The sequence below is a fragment of the Heloderma suspectum genome, chromosome 1 (assembly GCF_057233095.1).
Source record: "Heloderma suspectum isolate Gila_16-S chromosome 1, 16-S_ref, whole genome shotgun sequence".
In the NCBI taxonomy this organism is placed as follows: Eukaryota; Metazoa; Chordata; class Lepidosauria; order Squamata; family Helodermatidae; genus Heloderma; species Heloderma suspectum.
In genome coordinates, this window is record NC_139458.1 from 430,107,255 (window position 1) to 430,126,261 (window position 19,007).

Below are 19,007 nucleotides of genomic sequence, written 5' to 3' on the forward strand. Positions count from 1 at the left end.
TGAACTGGGTGTACATCCTGAACACTTTTCTGCATTGTGCATGTGTTCCATAACAGCTGTGAAGGGGTTTCTTGTCAGACCATTTGACATTTATTCATTTATTATTCAGACATATACCACTTTCCACAAAAGTATCAAAGCAGTGAACATAAAATACAATGGCATAAAAACAGCCATAAATATAGTAATAAAAACAACACAATACAATTAGCAATAAAACTTCACATACTACTGTTTGCTACAAACCAAAGCTGGCCGGTTAACTCTTCAAGGAAAGCCTTTGTACAGAGATGAGCTTTAAGAAGATGTCTGAATATCAGAAAAGGTTCTGTGAAGGCTGAAAGTTTGAAAACCACTGTAGTGCTATTTTTAATGTAATGACTGAAGCTGACTATTTCAGTTCAATTGTACCTTTCTTTCCTTTTTTCTTTTTATTGGAAACGTGTGTTAAATGCCAATGCTTGACCATATTATCCTTTGGGTTTCTTTCACCAGCATTGTTCAACTGCCTGATAACCTGGATTCACTGCATGCTATCGTATCAGCATCACATATTTTATATTCTGCTTTTCTGTGTATAAGAGGAGAGGTCCTCTTATAGATCAGTAACTGGTTAAAGAACAGAAAGCAGAGAGTAGGAATAAATGGTAAATTCTCCCGATGGAGAAAAGTAAATAGTGGGGCCCCACAGGGATCTATATTGGGACCAATGCTTTTCAACTTGTTCATAAATGATCTGGAACTAGGAGTGAGCAGTGAAGTGGCCAAGTTCACTGATGACACCAAACTATTTAGGGTGGTTAAAACAAAACAGGATTGTGAGGAGCTCCAAAAGGATCTATCCAAACGGGGAGAATGGGCATCCAAATGGCAAATGCTGTTCAGTGTAAGCAAGTGCAAAGTGATGCACGTTGGGGCAAAAAATCCCAACTTCAAGTATAATCTGACAGGATCTGAGCTAGCGGTGATGGACCAAGAAAGAGATCTTGGGGTTGTGGTGGACAGCTCGATGAAAATGTCAACCTGTAAAAAAGGCAAAGTCTATGTTAGGCATAATTAGAAAATGAATTGAGAATAAAACTGCCAGTATCATACTTCCTTTATACAAATCTATGATGTGACCACATTTAGAATACTGTGTACAGTTCTGGTCACCACACCTAAAAAAAAATATGATAGAGCTGGAAGAAGTGCACAAAAGGGTGATTGGTTTAAGTAATATAGGCCTAATTTATGTTGCCAGGCTGGTGTGGTAGATGCCAAAAAGCACATTCTGCGGGCTGTGTTTACAGCCAACACTGCCTAGCTATTGGGAGGGGGGAGGCTGTGTGGGCAGGCATAGGAAACCCCCATCACATTGTTATTTCCCATGTGTGTGGAGTTTTCACCAAGGTGGGTCATAGGGGAGTCCAAGCCGCCTCCATTAACACAGTTGCTCTGGGCAGCCTGCTTATTGTGAATAGGTCTATTCATGGCTTTGGCTATAGCGACTCCCTTCAAAAGGCAGAGGGGTAACAAAAGGAAGTCATTATCTCTTAATGACTGTGGATGTTTTCCCTAATGGGGAATTTACTTGTATGGGTGGGGTCTGAGACTGGAGGGGTGTGTGAGAGAGAGAGAGATCAGTTTGAATTTAGAGAGAATCAGGCAGGAGAGGGAATGGTAAGTGGGCTGAAGCATACTAGGGGTGCAGTTGTTCTCTTTGAGGACCTGATTAACACCTATAATACCTGCTTTTAAGAGTGCCTCTACTATGTATATTTATCAGTGAGGCAAATATTACAAACGCACACACAGTCTCCACTGCGCGCTCATGCAAAAGTAGCTAAGCTCTAGTGCTGCTCCTAGATCGTCTCTCTGCTCAGGAAGCGTGTAACAATATGAACTGATGGCAGCAAACCAATGTTCTTTTTAGGTGATGTGTTTGTGTTGCTACCTTTTTCATGTATTCTCCTTTCTAGTGCCAAAAAAATGAGCCGTGGATATTCAGAAAACAATAACTTCCCATATGACAATAATCAGATGGTTTTGGATATGATTCTCTGCTCTTTATTTGGGGTCCCTCAACCCATCAACTGGGACAGCGTGGCAAGGCTGGTTCCAGGCTATTCATCCAAAGAGGTATGGTGGTGTTTTTTCCTAAGTTTGGGAGGGGGAAAATGACTACTGAACAGTGCAAGTTGGCCAGGTTCCCTACTAATTACCTTGAATCTCTCATCTTTGTACTTTAAATTCATTGCTTCCAAATAAACTTTCAGGTAGAACTATTAATAGGCCAGTGTCCTTGTACTGCAACACCAACATATTGACTACTTGTTCTGGAACTTTTAGTTTAAGGCAGGAGGAGTCTTTGCCTTGTTGTTAGGATATCAAACATACATCCAGTTCCCAAAGGCTTGCTGTTACATTTATGTAATAAAACAATGCAATAATTAACACTACCAATAAAAAAGGTGGATGAGACCAAGGCCACAAAGTTAAAACTAGCGTCTTATGCACAATCAGAAACCAGATTCCGCTCAGAAAATCCTTTTGCTGTTTAACAGCATCTTCATACATGTCATTCTTTCTGACTTTTTGATCCTCACATTCCTTTTATGTTGTACATGAAAGATGTGAAGAATCAAATGTAAATTCTATACTGAGTACAACATACAATTTATAATGTAGCCCTCTACAGTACAGACCTCCACACCTTCTAAGCATCTGTCATGATTCCCAATGGGAAAGCTTTCAAAGAGGCAGAGCCAATCATCCACTGTGACATCACTTTGTTGCTCTGCCCCTTTTTAGATTGTGTGTTTATGGAGTGCTGGGAAGTCATGGTGTTCTAGAAGGATAGCCCAAGTTCTGAAAACAGACAAACAGCTAGCAGTACTGGAGGAAGGTTTTGGTCAACTTAGTTTTGCTGCCTTAGTTATACCCTCACTGAAGGTGGGTACTCAAACCACTTCTCAGCCTATGAACATATTGAGACTATGCTAATAATACTGTTCAGGCATACAAGGTCCCAGTTTATCCAGCTGCAGCACCATAGATCCAGGCGTTACACCTTCTATAGCTACTGCCTTTTTCCTTCCCAGCTGCCTCTTAGGACATGTGAGAAGAAAGAAGAGAGGCACTTGTGCCTCATAGGATCTTTGAAGCAAGGAGATTCTCTGTCCTTGTGCTACAGCCTATCGGAGATGGGTTGTCACTGTGTGTTAGGGCAGGGGCTGGCAGAAGGTAGATCCCCAGGTGTTCTGGATTTCAGCTCCCAGCATTCCTGACCATTGGTCATACTGGCAAGAGATTTTGGGAGTTGGAATCCAAAACATCTGGAGATCTACCTTCTGCCGACTCCCTGTGTTAGGGTGCTGGGAAGGATGCGTGGCATGGAAGGGTTGTTTTCCTCTATGTACTTTTCGACAAGCTCTCCGGTAGTTGCAGGGGGTATTGCTCTCCTAGTGCGAGAGAACCACTGATGAAGCGTTTTTCTGACTTAGTGTAACTAGGATGTAGTCAGCTTCAGTTTACAACCTCATAGTAAGACCTCTTAAGCACAAACTGCTTATGTTGGTTGCCTGAATATAGTATTTAAAATTCTCACCATGGAATGATAGTGGAGCTTTAGCTCAGGGGTAGAACATGTTTTGCATGTAGAAAGTGCAGCTTCGGGTATCTCATGCTAAAAGAATTGGTGATTTCAGGACTGGGAATAACTTCTGCCTCAGGTCTTGGAGAGCCATTGCCAGTCAGAGAAAACTGGATTAGATGGATGAGATAAGATGGATGGTCTGATGAGATAAAGCACCTCCTGTACATCACTGTCAGGGATGCCCCTGTTGCCCACTGAATCCTCCAATAGCCAGAATCAACACTCAGACAAAAGGGCTGCTTCCCAAGGCTTTAATTCCATTCATCCTAATGAAGCATACAGATGCTAATTGCCTGAGACTCAGAGGAACTACAAAGGAACAGGCATCTAGGGGTTACTAAGGGTTAGGACGTCAGTTGTTCTCCGTTTGGGAAAAACGCGGCAACTCTCTGAACTTAAGGGGTGGGAGGGGAAGATCTTCACCTCTCCCGTGGGGCCTTGGGGCGCAGCTGTTGACGTTGAGCCAATCGGGCTGAGCGCTTAAGCTTGGCTCCTGCAGTCTTTTGCTTGTGCCTGCGCCTCACATCTAAAAGCTCAAGTTGTCCCTCCCTTTCCATGCCTGGGTCACTGTCGCTCCCAGGGATGTGAGTGGGGGGGGGGCTCCCCCTCCAGCTGTGCCTCTGAAGTCTGAGAGAGTTCCTCTCCCATGAATTGTATCTCCTCCTCAGAATCAGAGCTACCTTGGGACTCTATGGGCTCAGATACAACCCTGACAATCACCTTAGCTGCTAATGCAAATATTTTTGATTGGGATTCTTCAAGAAAACAAAATAGCCTTTCAGGCAAAAATGGAAAAGGATTTCAAATCCTGACCACCTGTGTTACTTGGGAACCAGTTTCAAATGCTTAGTCACCAGCCCTATATAAGGTTGAAAGCCATTTTTTTCAGATTTCCAGAAACCAGCATCCAGCCTTCCTTTCAGCAAGAAGTATAACTGAAAATTCTTCCTCTGATATCTTTTGACAGTGTGCAAAAAGGTTTGATGAACTGAAAAGCAGTGGAAGTTCTCCAGTTGATAACCAGTACAATCCACTAATGGCCAGCGGAGGGAGCCCTGTGGAAACACTAGCTAGTTATATCAAATCATCTCTTCTTGATGCCCAGGAAGAGTTACAAGAACCTCCTAATGAAAAAGATGCAATTTCTGTAAATGGTAGGCTTTCAGACGGTTCTGCTGCTGTGTTCATAGCATCGCATATGCCATTTAAAAAAAATTGGTCTGTAAATTTAGATTGCTTTTTCTATAGCTGCCCATTCATTTTCAAGGTCTAAATTATGTGGTGTGTTATTGTTTTTTTAAATAGCCTTGGAACAGAACAAAGAGTACACTAGCTCTATAACAATGGCTTGCTGTAGGCTGACCTTTTACCATTTATGAAACCTGCCTGCAACAGCTCAAGCTATAGCCCTTTATCAGCCTTCCCTAACCTAGTGCCCTCCAGATGTGTTGGACTACAACTCCCACTATCCCCAGCTAGAATGGAAAATGACTTGCCTGAGGATGGTGGGGGTTGTAGTTCCAATATATCTGGAGGGCACCAGTTTCAGGAAGGCTGCCCTATATAACAAAGCCACCTGATAAATCCATCAAGTGTCTAAGGTGCCACAGAACTCAGTCACTGAAGCAATACTGGGGGTCCGAGCTCGGTGTTAAAGCACATGGTTTGCATGGAGAAGTTTCCGGGTTCATCCTATAGCAACAGGATCTCAAGCAAGCCTGGGAAAGACCTCTGCCTAAGACCATATAGGGCTAGACCATGCTGGATATTAAGAACTGTGCAAGGTGTTGCCCATGTACAAAGTATTGGTTGTCTTGCATGGTATTTTACCTCTGGTAGTGAATGCTTGTCATGAACGGTACTTGCATCAGCCTAGGAGAAGGTAAGGAAGAGCCAGAGATGAGCAGCAGCACAAGTAAGAGAAATGGCTGGCAAGAGAGGCAGAGCTGCAGGTGGTCCAAGTGAAAGAGATACAAGGGTGCGATATACATGTGAGATATACGAGGCACAGCATGTAGGAGAAGCAGGCTTGGGTGACATTGGGCACATGCATTGGGGACTGCATGGGGTTGGAGAGGGGAAAATTCTTGTTCAGAAAGTATCTTGTTCAGAATCTACAGTTCTTGGATTTTTGTCTCTACTCAGTCCTGTCAGAGATCTAGCATTACTTATTTGGAACTAGAAGCATGTTCTTAATGGGAAAGGAAGCACAAATTGGCACTGTCCCAGCGAACGTTGTAAGAGAATGTCCACAACCCAGGAACTTATATCCTCTACCGTTGGTATTGGCAGTGCAGGAAGTAGCGCTGTGTGTGGAAGGAGAGTGGATGTAGCTAGCAGGTTGTACTGAGTTTTTGTTTGTTTGTTTATTTATTGTATTTCTGTACTGCCCAACAGCCGAAGTTCTATTGACATGTTTCCTGTTGGCTGGACATCAGAGGCTGTGTGCATGTGTGTGTCAGCGTTATGGAATACAGAGGCCAGTTCTCACCCTCCCATAGAGAAGATGTTACAATAAAGAATATGCAGTGCATAGCTAGTAAGACAGTTTTACACATAGCTGTGATGATTTTACTCCTTCCTTTTTTTGTATGTGTGGACAAGCGACTGAAAAGATTTAGCCCCTCACTTCATGTTTCCACCTGGACTGGATTGATATGTAAAACAGGCCTTCCATTGAAGGAGTATGAGAAGTGTCCATAGAGTAGTGAACTAGACAGCTCCCTTGCCACTTTTTTCGCCCTTGCCTCTGGGCATAGGACCACCACTTGCCAAGACATGTATGAGAAGACCATGTCAACATTGTGTCCTAATGCTTTTTCTCCCCGCTTGTATTTAAGGAAGGCCAAGTGTAGCTTCCTCAAGGAATTGCTCTTCAGAAAGTGAGAAATGCCCTGCACATAAAGGTGGAGAAAATGCTGATGAAACACAAGGGTAGGAGGATGGCTGTTTCCTTTCAGGAAAGCTAGATAAATCTGAGTCTGTGAGATTTGTTTGTTTTTGTATCTTTACACTTGACTTATATTGCTGTATTTTGTGGGATTTCTGTTGTGGGGGGTTATGTGTAATGTTGGCCTTTATTAAAAAACAACATTTTTTTAATTGGGCACACAGAATAACTAAGGTGATACCCTTTCACTGTGGCAAAGGACATGTTCAGGGCTGGAATAATCCCAGGCATTAAAGTTTACAGCTCCTGCCCTAGAATTGATTCCATTTCTGGACATATTCAAGTCTTTAAGTTTTCCATATTTATTGTGCCTTCTCATCATTCATTTGAAATGACTACTACTGCAGCCTAGAGATGCATGCACAGAGAGAACTGTTTGGTGCTGATTGGCTAGAGCAGTTTCCAAGCTTTTTTTGCAAATGTTGGAGAGGGCTGTCACCTCTTCTACTTCTGTCCTGTAATGATTTCCTCTGTGAACCCTGGAAATACCAGCACTGATGTTCTCTTTGAGGATCAGCTGACAGTGTTCCTTGAAAGACAGCTGACCTACCAATCTTACTTTGTTGGTTTGCCTGGAGAGACAGACAGTGAGGCTGCCAACAGGCCCACCTTGACTCCCCTGTCCCTCCACGTAAACAGAGTTTGCCCGTTAAGAATCTTCTGCAGTGTTCAGGGGTTCTGCAGCAGTCAAGTTGATGTGGACCATGCTCCTTGTCTGAAAATCATTTCTGCAGAGCTTGCAGAAGGCCATCAGCTCTCGTAAAGCACCCGTCTCTCTCGCCCTAATCAAGGGAGTTGTGCCAAGTGTGAGGGATCCGGTGCATGCACACACGCACACAGAGGCAGACTTCCCCTGCGTGCAAGGCTTTCCCCATTCACTTAAATAGAAAGGAAACTTCGCAGGAACATCTTTATGTCTATGTCTAAATGCTCCCTTCTCCCCCCCCTGCCCCCAACACCTGGAATTAGAGGCAGCCTGAATGCATAAGCACTGCATGTGTGGACCATAATGTGTATGAGACTATCTGTTAAGATTTATGACCCAGGTAGTTTAACTTGATTTAGCTATTTACTCTAACCCTAAGAGGTAGAGTATAAACCTCTTGTGCTTTGTCTTCACTAGAACTTCATAGAGAGCTGGAGTGTTGTTGGAGAGCTGTTACTGTTAGAGTGTTGGACTAGGAATGGGGAGACCCAGATTCAAATCTCCACTCACCCATGAAGCTCGCAGAGTGCCCAAGGTCACCATCTCTCATCCTAACCTACCTCACAGGCTTGTAGTGAGGATAAATTAGGGGCAGGGGGAAGATCAATATATATCACCTTGTGCTCCTTGGAGGAAAATTAGTAGGGGATAAATGTTATAAATATATCCAGTAGTGGAGGAAACAAAACCCCAGAATACACATACGGCTTCATTCTTCTTAATGCAGATGTAGTTTTATTCATAGTTCCTCCTTGATCATTAACTGAGAGCAGTTCAGTGAGAACATAGTTGAGAAAAGTTCACAGCACAATTAAATTGAGATGAAGTAATATATAAAAGTAGTACCTAAAATACTCTTATTGTTTAATATGTAGCACGCTTGCACGTGTGTAACAGGGCTGTGTGCACTCCGCACTATGTTCTAGCCTGCAAGTTCTGTCATACGCATAACACAAGTACCTTTGCTTAAATTCATATTCTGTATAACTTGTTCTGGTTTTGCTAGGCCTGGGAAGGGTAATGGAGCTATGTAGAAAACTGAGCCCCACCTCCAAATACTCACTTTAGTCACCTTTCTCATTTTAGAGGTCTCAGCAGGCATCAGTTGGACACTTTAAAAAAATTTATAAGCTTTGTATTCCAACTTATCACAGCCTCAAAGTGGTTTACAATAATTTTTTAAAAAATGAGTGTCTTCAGACTGTAATTTTTAATGTCGTCAGACTTAATACATAAATAAATAATTTAATATTAAAGTTAACAATTTTAATATTTTTTAAAATGGTTAATGCATGAAAACGTAGGGCCAAACTTGACATGATACAGCAGATGTATGGAACAGTCTCCCAACTGTTTGGTTTTAATTAAAAGAAGCCGCAGGAGGCTGTGAGTTTGAGTGGCAGAATGATAAGATGAGGGGCAGCTTTAACCCTTCCTTCTGGTTGTCTGCCCAAAATCATGCCTTTTCAGCAGGTTTCCACCCACAGTGAATGGAGAAGCCTCTGGGCAAGGGGATTTTGAGCAGGAAAATAGCTGGAAAGGGATTATGCAGCCCCTTGCAGAACTTTTTTCAAGGATACACATGTACATAATTAGTGCCAGAGAACAGATCTACTGTTTCTGGTAGATCTGGGGACTGAGCAGCAGTGATACCTAGGCACCAGCAGTGATACCTGGATACCTGAGCTGGGGAGATTTGGCCTCTGAGAAATTTGTGTATCAGGTCTATGCTTACATTGTTTCTCAATAGGGAGACCAGAGAGTGTCTTTCTACCTGCTGGTGAAACCCACAATTCCTTCTCTGGCTCCCTTCAACCACTCTAGCCCTTAATTGCATTACTGATATAAAAAATCTAGCATGCCAGGAGACTGGGTAACAACACTGGACTACACTTCAGGGTTGCCATACACTACTATTAAGTACTCCCAACTCCCACCCCCGCAGAAGCTCAGGTATAACACTAGGCTACTTTGAAGGGCTAGCATAAATCGCGCACTCTCAGCCACAGCCCTGCCCCCTGCAATATGGGTATAATAATGATGGCCTTCATCTGCATTGGCAGGGTAACTATTTTTTAATGTTTATAAACTCGGGGAGAGCCACGTTATTTTTGTATGGAATTAGACCTGAGTTAGAAAGATCATGACTCCTGTCTTCGCTCCTACCTTTTGTTATGGGGTAGCTATACTACTGCACAATCACAGCTACGCTAAAATTGTGGGTTTCTGAATTGTTTTCTATGGGGCAATAATCACTTCTCCACTAGGAAAGAACCAAAAAATGGCATAATGAATCGGGAAATTCTTCTCCAGGCAATGGGTGTGCCAAAGCATTGAAAAATGGAAGCAGGCTAGTTACTCACAAAATGACTGGGCAGAATACTTCCTGCTCATTTTGCTTTGGATCTGAGGTTCTACACAGGATAGAGACATGCTTTATATATAAAAGCTAGGAAGTATGGCTCATCTGGGGGGCAATTGTCTTTCTCCTCTGTTCATATCTGCAGCTCCCCTCAGTTGCTTTTAATTAAAAACAAAATAGTTGGGACATAATTGCATGCATCTTGTTTGACCTTAACATTCTCTGGAAGCTGAATTCTGCACCCTGGCCCACATTCTGCACCTTCTCTGTGCCTCAGCAGAAATTCTGCATACATTCAGGCCTGATAAATACTCCCATCTTGCAACGGGGAGAGAGTACAAAGCTGGGAATTAGTGGGCTGTTGAAAGCTTTCTTCCTCTGCTGAGATTATGGATAAGATGAGTCTTGGAGGATTTTGCAGATCACCTAGCCCATCATCTGCTAGGTTAAATATGCCCAATATTCAGCTTGCTTTCTCACATTTTAATTTTCTTAACCATATTTACACATTCAGATCTTAGTTACAGCTTAAAAATCCATGTAAGTGTCTCATGAAAGTATACTCTAAAGTATGCATGTCTTGAATGTATTTTTTTTATATGCATAAAAAGTACACCAAGCTTAAAACTGAGGGATAATACCTTCTCAAATCATTCTGCTATTCCTGTTAATAAGCTATAGTAATATTCCTCCCTCTGATTTTTTTTTCTTCTCAAATAAAGGCCAAATATGGTGATCCATGTGTGTGATGAAGCAAAAAATCTGAAGGAAGATTTTATTTGTCCACGAGATCTATTGATTTCTGAAATGAAGTACTTTGCTGAATATCTAGCAGTGGATGCCCAACGCTGGGAAGAGGTGGACATTTCAGTTCACTGTGACGTTCACATCTTTAACTGGTTGATAAGATATGTTAAAAGGAACACTACGGAGTATGAGGTGCATGAAATACCTACCTTAGGTAAAAGAAAATCTATTCCTTTTTTGCCACAGGTTCATTTTGCCTTCTACTTCAGACCCAAAAAATCTGTATCCAACTTGTTTTGGAAGGTAATTTCCCTGCCCCTTTCTGTTTTAGATGATAAAAGCCCAGTCTGTAATAGCTGGAGAAACTGAAGCTGGCTGGGAAGTTTAATGACACATGTTTACTAGTCATCAACATAGTGTCGGTGTAGGACTGTCTGATCTTTTAACCTTGGTTAGGTGATTGGGAGCACCCTGTAGGCTCCCACTTTACCTCCTTCCTTCTCATGCATGAATTCCTCCCTTTCCTTTTTCAGAGATAACTATAGTTTACAGCCAATCATGGTTTTCCTAGTTAGAAGCAGATTTGCTGCTATCCATGGTTAACTCAGAAAAGGGAAATGGGCGGGGACTCCATTTGACAGAAAAGAGGGGAGAGGGGAAACAGTGTGTGAGTTCATAGCATGCACTCCTAATGGGGCAGCTTTATGCCTGTACTTGTACATTATGGAAAAGATGGAAGTTCCTAGGTTCTGCGCTAGCCTTCAAACTAGAAAATTCATAGAATCATAGAATAGTAGGGTTGAAAGGGGCCTATGAGACCATCGAGTCCAACACCCTGCTCAATGCAGGAATCCAAGTCAGAGCATCCCTGACAGATGGCTGTCCAGCTTCGTCTTGAATGCCTCCAGTGTGGGAGAACCCACTCCCTCTCTAGATAATTCGTTCCATTGTCATATTGCTTTAGTAGTCAGAAAGTTTTTCCTGATGTTCAGCCAGAATCTCATGTTCAGCTCGAATCCTGTAATGGGCTCCTGTAACCAGGAATAATGGACTCCTGTAACTTGAGCCCATTATGCTGTATCCTGCACTCTGGGATGATCAAGAAGAGATCCTGGCCTTCCTCTCTGTGACAACCTTTCAAGTACTTGAAGAGCGCTATCCTATCTCAGTCTTCTCTTCTCAAGGCTAAACATGCCCAGGTCTTTCAGTCTCTCCTTATAGGGTTTTGTTTCCAGTCCCCTGATTATCTTCGTTGCCCTCCTCTGAACCCTCTCCAGTTTGTCTGCATCCTTCTTAAAGTGTGTACTCCAGATGAGGCCTAACCAGTGCTGAGTAGAAGGGAACTAGTACTTCCCGGGATTTGGAAGCTATGTTTCTATTAATTCAGCCCAAAAGAGCTTTTGCCTTTTTTTGCAGCCACATCATATTCAGCTTGTGATCGACAACAATTCCAAGATCCTTCTCGCTTGTAGTGTTGTTGAGCCAAGTATCCCCCATCTTGTAACTGTGCATTGGGTTTCTTTTTCCTAGTTGCAAGAACTTGGCATTTATCCCTATTAAATTTCATTCTGTTGTTTTCAGCCCAGCACTCCAGTCTATGAAGATCACTTCGAATTTTGTTTCTGTCTTCCAAGGTATTAGCTATCCCGCCCAATTTTGTGTCATCTGCAAATTTGATCAGCATTCCCTGCACCTCCTCCTCCAAGTCATTAATAAAAATGTGGAAGAGCACTGGGCCCAGGACTGAGCCCTACAATACCTCGCTCATTACCTCTCCCCAGTTTGAGAAGGTCCCATTGATAAGCACTCTTTGAGTCCAATTCAGTAGCCAACTGTGGATCCACCTGGTTGTTGTTTCATCTAGCCCACTTTGAGCTAGTTTGCTCATCAGGATATCATGGGGCATTTTGTCGAAAGCTTTGCTGAAGTCGAGGTATATGATGTCCACAGCATTCCTATAGTCCACAAGGGAGGTTACCTGATCAAAAAATGAGATCAGATTTGTCTGGCAGGATTTGTTCTTGACAAATCCATGTTGCATTCGAGTCATCACTGCATTGTTTTCAAGGTGCTCACAGATGGATTGCTTTATCATCTGCTCCAGAATTTTCCCAGGGATTGATGTCAGACTGACTGGTCTGTAATTCCCAGGTTCTTCCTTTTTACCCTTTTTGAAGATAGGGACAACATTTGCCCTCCTCAAGTCATCTGCCACTTCACCCGTCCTCCATGATTTCTCAAAGTTAATAGACAGTGGTTCTGAGAGTTCTTCTGCCAGTTCCTTTATTACTCTAGGATGCAGTTCATCTGGCCCTGGAGGTTTGAATTTATTCAAAGTAATGAGGTGTTCCTTGATCCTATGCCTACCAAACTCAAGCTGCAATCCTGCCCCTTCAGCCTGTACTTTGCCTTTGCCAGGGTGCTCATAGACCTTCTTTTGGGAGAAGACTGAGCCAAAGTAGGAATTGAGCACTTCTGCCTTTTCTTTGTCATCTGTTATCATTTTCCCATCCTTATTTAATAGTTGAACCACCCTTTCTTTCCTCTGCCTTTTACTATGCACGTAGCTAAAGAAAGCCTTTTTGTTGCTTTTAGTATTCCTCGCTAACCTCAGCTCGTTCTCAGCTTTAGCCTTCCTGACGCCATCCCTGCAATTCTGTGCTACCTGCCTGTACTCTTCCATTGTTACTTGGCCTTCCTTCCACTTCCTGTATGTGTGCTTTTTGTTTTTAGGTCATCTCTAAGCTTTTTGTGAAGCCACATTGGCTTCTTCGGTTGTCTTCCACTTTTTTTCTTGTTGGAATTGTTTGTAATTGTGCCTTGAGAATTTCCTCTTTTAAAAACTCCCGCACATCTTGGACTCCTTTTCTCGTTAGAGTCGCTTGCCATGGGACCTTACTTATCATTGTTCTGAGTTTATTAAAATCGGCTTTCCTAAAATCCAGGGTATGCGTTTGGCTACGCTTGGCTTTTGCTTCCTTTAGAACCAAGAACTCAAGTGTAACATGGTTGCTTTCCCCCAGAGTTCTTGTAGCTGCTACTTTATCCACTGCGTCATCTCTGTTGGTTAGGATGAAGTCAAGGATAGCCAATCTTCTAGTTCCTTCCTGTACTTTCTGTAGGAGGAATTTATCCACCACACAAGTCAGGAATTTCCTGGAGGGGCCATGTTTTGCAGAATTTGTCTCCCAACAAATTGGGAGGAAATTGAAGTCCCCCATTACTACTACATCATGCTTCCTTGAAACCTTGGCTATTTGCTTTTCAAAAGTTTCATCCTCGTCTTCTCCTTGATTGGGTGGCTGGTAGTAGACTCCAACCACCATGTTTCTTTTATTCTTTGCTCCATTTCTTTTAACCCAGTTGCTCTTGATGGGGCTACCAAGCTCATTCTCCTGTATTTCTATGCAGAGAAACGTATTTTTCACATATAGTGCAACCCCACCTCCCTTTCTGTTCCTCCTGTTCTTTTTGAACAAGTTATATCCTTCAATTGTTGCAGAACTCAGAGTCAGAGAGACCACGGAGTGAAGGAAAAAGAGATTCTTTAACGCGCGGGCTTAAGGCTGGAATCATTTCCAAAGAGCCAGAAGCCCCAAAATACATCAGCACATTGGTTTTATAGACATTGTGACACATATGAAACGGCTCCTCCTCCCCCTCCCGCGTGGGGTTGCAGTCCTCAACATTTTTTCTCTTAGCACCATTGTTTATAATTCAAGAACTGGGTTATAGGGTAGCCATGATAAGGAGAGAACAGAAGAGAACAGCAGAGAACAAGATATACAATTGTATGACCTTTGACAAGATAAGGAATTCCTGTGTCTCGTCAGCTTACAACAAAATATTCAAGGGAGAAAGAGCTCAGCAAGAACATGAAGCATGAGACTGCATGAGGCTACTTAGTCTGACCCCCGATATGGCTGCTACACAATTGCTGTATTCCAGTCATGAGAGTCATCCCACCGAGTCTCAGTTACACCTATCGTGTCATAATTTCCCTCCTGTACTGAGAGTTCAAGTTTGTTCTGTTTGTTTCCCATACTGTGAGCATTAGTATATAGACATCGAAGACCATGTGCTTCATAGTCTGGCTTTCTTCCTACATGTTTGTGAAGACTATTATTGGGCGCTATTAGAGCTGTTCTCTCCATTGCGGTGCATGAGCCTTCGTACATTGTTACCCCCAACTTTATGTCGCCCTTCCCTGCAGAATTCAGTTTAAAGCCCTCCTGATAAAGTTCTTCATGCTGTGGCCAAACACATTCTTCCCAGCCTTTGTGAGGTGCAACCCGTCCCTTGCCAAGAGTCCATCTTCCAGGAAGTATAGCCTGTGGTCCCAGAATCCAAATCTCTCTCGTCAGCACCACCTTCGTAGCCAGTCATTTACCCCGAGTATTTTTCTTTCCCTTTCTATCCATCTTATAACTACTGGAAGGATGGATGAGAAAATTATTCAGAGAACAGTGGCAAAGCTTAGGGCTTACGATGCAGAATCAAAGTCTAGAAATGGGGCCATTTAGAGGAGAGAATATGTCATACTTGTTTGTCGTTGTCTTTAAGTCTTGAAAGACTGGCTGTTTCAAACTCAGGTAGGATTGAGAAGATTAAGGGAGTCTGGAAAGCTTTTATATGTGAGTACCTAAATAGGTTTATGATTTGAAGGGAAACAATTTTTGTAATACGATCACTTTGGGTGTGAGTCAGGAAAAATTAATGGAAGAGTTAAGTGCATGCTCAATTCTTTTCCCCTTTGAAATCAGTGAGATCAACAAATGTTTAACTCTGGCTCAGTCATATCCAGTTTTCTTGTCAGTTGCACATACTCTGCATATTTCTTGATCAAGAATCTCCTTTGGAGAGTCTTGTTCTAGCTCTTAACTTAACTTAATTTATTTATTTCCTTTCATTTCTATACCACCCAATCTCTGGGCGGTTCACAAAAATTAAAACCACAAAGAACAACATAAAACAATATAAAATATAAAAGCTGCTAGTTCTATCCTATGCTGTCTGTGTTGAATTTTGAAATCTGTGGGCCATACTAGATGTGACAGTGACAAACGTATTTGTTTAAACCCAGGTCTTCCAATCATTTATAAAGAGGGAAAGGGTGTGGCTGTGATTTTTAGAACAAAAGGGGTGTGTGGTTGTGGTGGAGTACTAAACTGATCTTTAGTCTGCCGCTTACCTCCTCCACAATCTGCCCCCTTGGGCACTGTTCCCCTCAGCTGCGCTCTAATAACAGTGAACTTCGCTATGAAGAAAGCGGATGAGGGGAAGAGGCTAAAAGGAAGTAGGAAGTAGTGGATGTGCGTGAGAGTTTGGTTTCCCTCAGTTGTATGCCCATTTTGCCCATGTATGATCCTGCTTCATATATGTTTGGAGCAGTCCCACGTTTTAAGAAAACGGGTCTGCTTGTATAGCTAACAGAAGTCTGAAGTTGAAAATTTCAAACTTTGAATGTGATACATTTACTCAAGATTTTTGAGAACCTGAGATTTATTTTTATTTTTTTACATTTAGAGTACTTACACCTCTTTTTCTATCAAAACAACAATTTCCCTTTCAAAAGAGAGATCATCCCCCAAAACTGAAAAGCTCAAAATCAAATTCCACACTGTTATGGAAGGTATTTGTGGAATGTGTTTGAAACATGTGAATTCAAACGCTGAATTTTTCATTTTAGCTTTAGGTACAGTATTATCATTCTCCAGCTTATTAATCTAATATGGCTAGCTTTGCTCTCAAAAGGTGGTTTTTAACTAGTTTTATTAGACAACCACAAGTCAAGACACAACATTAGATTTGTTTTTCCCTATAGAAGGGACCAAATCAAGTTCCCAAACATTCTCCCATTCCTTCTTTATGGAATGTGGATTTTGTGATGCAAATAATCTCTTGTAGTGTTTCCTTTTACAAATAATGTGAGATAATTAAAGTTAATCTAATAACCCTTTTCACCTTGTTCTCTTGCTTCTTTTTTTAGAACCGAGCAATGTCATTTCAATTCTCATTTCCTCTGAGTTCCTGAAGATGGATTCTTTAGTGAGTATATCACAGAATGGGGGTTCTGAGCCATTGGAGCTCCATATTCCACGGGATAGGAGTACACAGTCCACAGAGCTGATCCATATAGTCTGATGTCCCATTAGGTTGGTTTCCATATATTTTACCTCTGGAGTGCTGGCTGCAATGTTCATTTCAAAGGTGATGGTCATCACAGAAATGGAATCTTCTTGCCCTGGCTAAAAGTTGCCTATTTATTTAATTTTATATCCTGCCTTTTGATCTAGAAGGGATCTCCAGATAGCTTGCTTGCTTGCTTGCTTATTTATTTATTTATTTAATTAATTAATTAATCGCCCATCTGGCTGGTCACCCAGCCCCTCTGGGCGATGTACAACGTATAATAAAACAGTTTAAAACAATAAAATTCTACAATAAAAACATTTTCTAAAATACCCTAACCCACCCCAAATGCCTGCCTGAACAACCACATTTTTAATGCGTGGCAGAAGCTCATTAAAGAGGGAGCATGACGGAGTTCCTTAGGGAGGGAGTTCCACAGAGTGGGGGCCACCACAGAAAAGGCCCTCTCCCTCGTCCCCACCAGTCTAGCAGTCCTGGCTGATGGGGCAGAGAGAAGGCCATCCGAGGCTGATCTTGTTAAGCGGCCTGTCTGGTGTTGCTAGAGGCGCTCCTTAAGATAGGCTGGGCCGGAACCATATAGGGTTTTAAAGGTCAAAACCAACACCTTGAATTTGGCCCGGAAAACAACTGGTAACCAGTGCAACTCCTTCAGCACTGGAGTGATGTGATCTCGCCAGCGGTTGCCTTTAATCAGGTGAGCCGCCGAGTTCTGTACCAGCTGCAGCTTCCGAACCGTCTTCAAGGGTAACCCCACGTAGAGCGCATTACAGAAGTCTAAACGCGAGGAGACCAGGGCATGTACTAACGATGGGAGCAGATGGTCGGGAAGGAAGGGGCGCAGCCGCCGTATCAGATGGAGTTGATACAGCGCTGTCTGGCTCACAGCTGACACCTGAGCCTCCATGGACAGCTGGCCCCCGGGTTGCGGGGTCCAAAATGACCCCCGGGCTGCGGACCTGGTCTTTCAAGGGTAGCCATACCCCATTCAACACTAGGCCAACATTGCCCAGCCTCCTCTTGTCTCCCACCAAAAGTACCTCGGTCTTGTCAGGGTTCAGCTTCAGCTTACCCCATCCAGCCACTCACCATCTCCAGACATTTGGACAGGGATTCTATGGCCAACCTTGGTGAAGATTTGAATGAGAGGTAGAGCTGCGTGTCATCCGCATACTGATGACACCGCACCCCAAACCTCCTGATGATAGCCCCCAGCGGCTTCACATAGATGTTAAATAGCATTGGGGAGAGGATGGAACCCTGTGGCACCCCACAAGTGAGCGGCCACGGGTCCGAAACCTCCTCTCCCAGTGCTACCCTCTGGTACCTGCCGGAGAGGAAGGACCGGAACCACCGCAATACGGTGTCTCCAATGCCCAACCCTTCCAGGCGGTCCAGGAGGAAACCGTGGTCAACGGTATCAAAAGCCGCTGAGAGGTCAAGGAGAACAAGGAAGGAGCATTCACCCCTATCCAGAGCCCTCCTCATATCAGCCACCAAGGATGATATGAGGAGCTTACACCAAGCTTGCATAAAATATAATTGCATCAGGGCTGCTTCTACTACCTGTGGGATGTAGTATTGTTCAGGGATGTAGTATTGCATATCCTCATTCCAAAAACCTAGTTCTCCCATTTTTCTTGACATTTGGGTATTTTGCATATTCTCCCCACCACCTCCACCAATTGTAGGCCTTTTCACTGGGCGGGGAAGGGAGGAGAGAAGGACTAGGCTGTGTGTGGGTCCTACTGGAGCTTTTTCTAGCGCAAGAGCACTGGAAGGCGGACTGTTCCTCAAAATTGAGCAGCTCATCCCACTGTCTCAACAAATTCTCACTGACTGCTCTTTGGGAACTATGCCTGTGACAGCATTCCCAGCACGGAGTCCTATGGCCATACAAAGGCCAAATTGCTACTGTCATAACAACAAGACTCAGCTTGTGGGCAAGCTCTTGGATTATGTCAATCTCATCTCTGGGAGCTTTACAGCACTGAAGGCTGCCATCTACAAGGATGGTCCTGTATCCATCCGCATCACCACCTCCCACAAAACCTCCTCCTCCTATTCCAACTTTTGTAGTTATTTGCTACAAGCCCAAGTACAGCAAAAAGAGGGGTGAGCTGGATCATGTGGTCCTGGCAGTCAGCTACAGTGTTCTGACTGCCAAGGACGGCTTTACTGGCTTGTCAAGGACTCCTGGTCCACACACTGAGGTAACAACGGCTATATCTCATGGCCATGGAAGACACCAACTGGTGGAGTAGGTACGGATGCCACGTTCCCAGTGATGGCATATCTGGATCACACCATGTTAAGCTCCTTCAGACAATCTCAAAAGGTGATCTGGTCCAAATTTCTTTTCACTGAAACCAGGTTCCCTCAACTCCCAGACTTCTCTAACATATTCATTCATGTACTAGAATATTAGTCATAGATCTAGCAGAGGTTCAGGGAA

At 43.2% G+C, this 19,007-nt stretch overlaps 1 protein-coding gene across 1 annotated transcript in view; it reads left to right on the forward strand.

Annotated features, from left to right (window-relative positions):
• The window catches only part of SANBR (SANT and BTB domain regulator of CSR), a 60,184-nt gene that overhangs the window by 10,943 nt on the left and 30,234 nt on the right, over positions 1-19,007 (forward strand). The window contains exons 4-8 of the mRNA XM_084829328.1: positions 1,962-2,121; positions 4,605-4,791; positions 6,478-6,571; positions 10,378-10,616; positions 16,392-16,450. Coding sequence (XP_084685454.1) covers positions 1,962-2,121; positions 4,605-4,791; positions 6,478-6,571; positions 10,378-10,616; positions 16,392-16,450 — 739 coding nt within the window. The remainder of the gene's footprint in view (positions 1-1,961; positions 2,122-4,604; positions 4,792-6,477; positions 6,572-10,377; positions 10,617-16,391; positions 16,451-19,007) is intronic.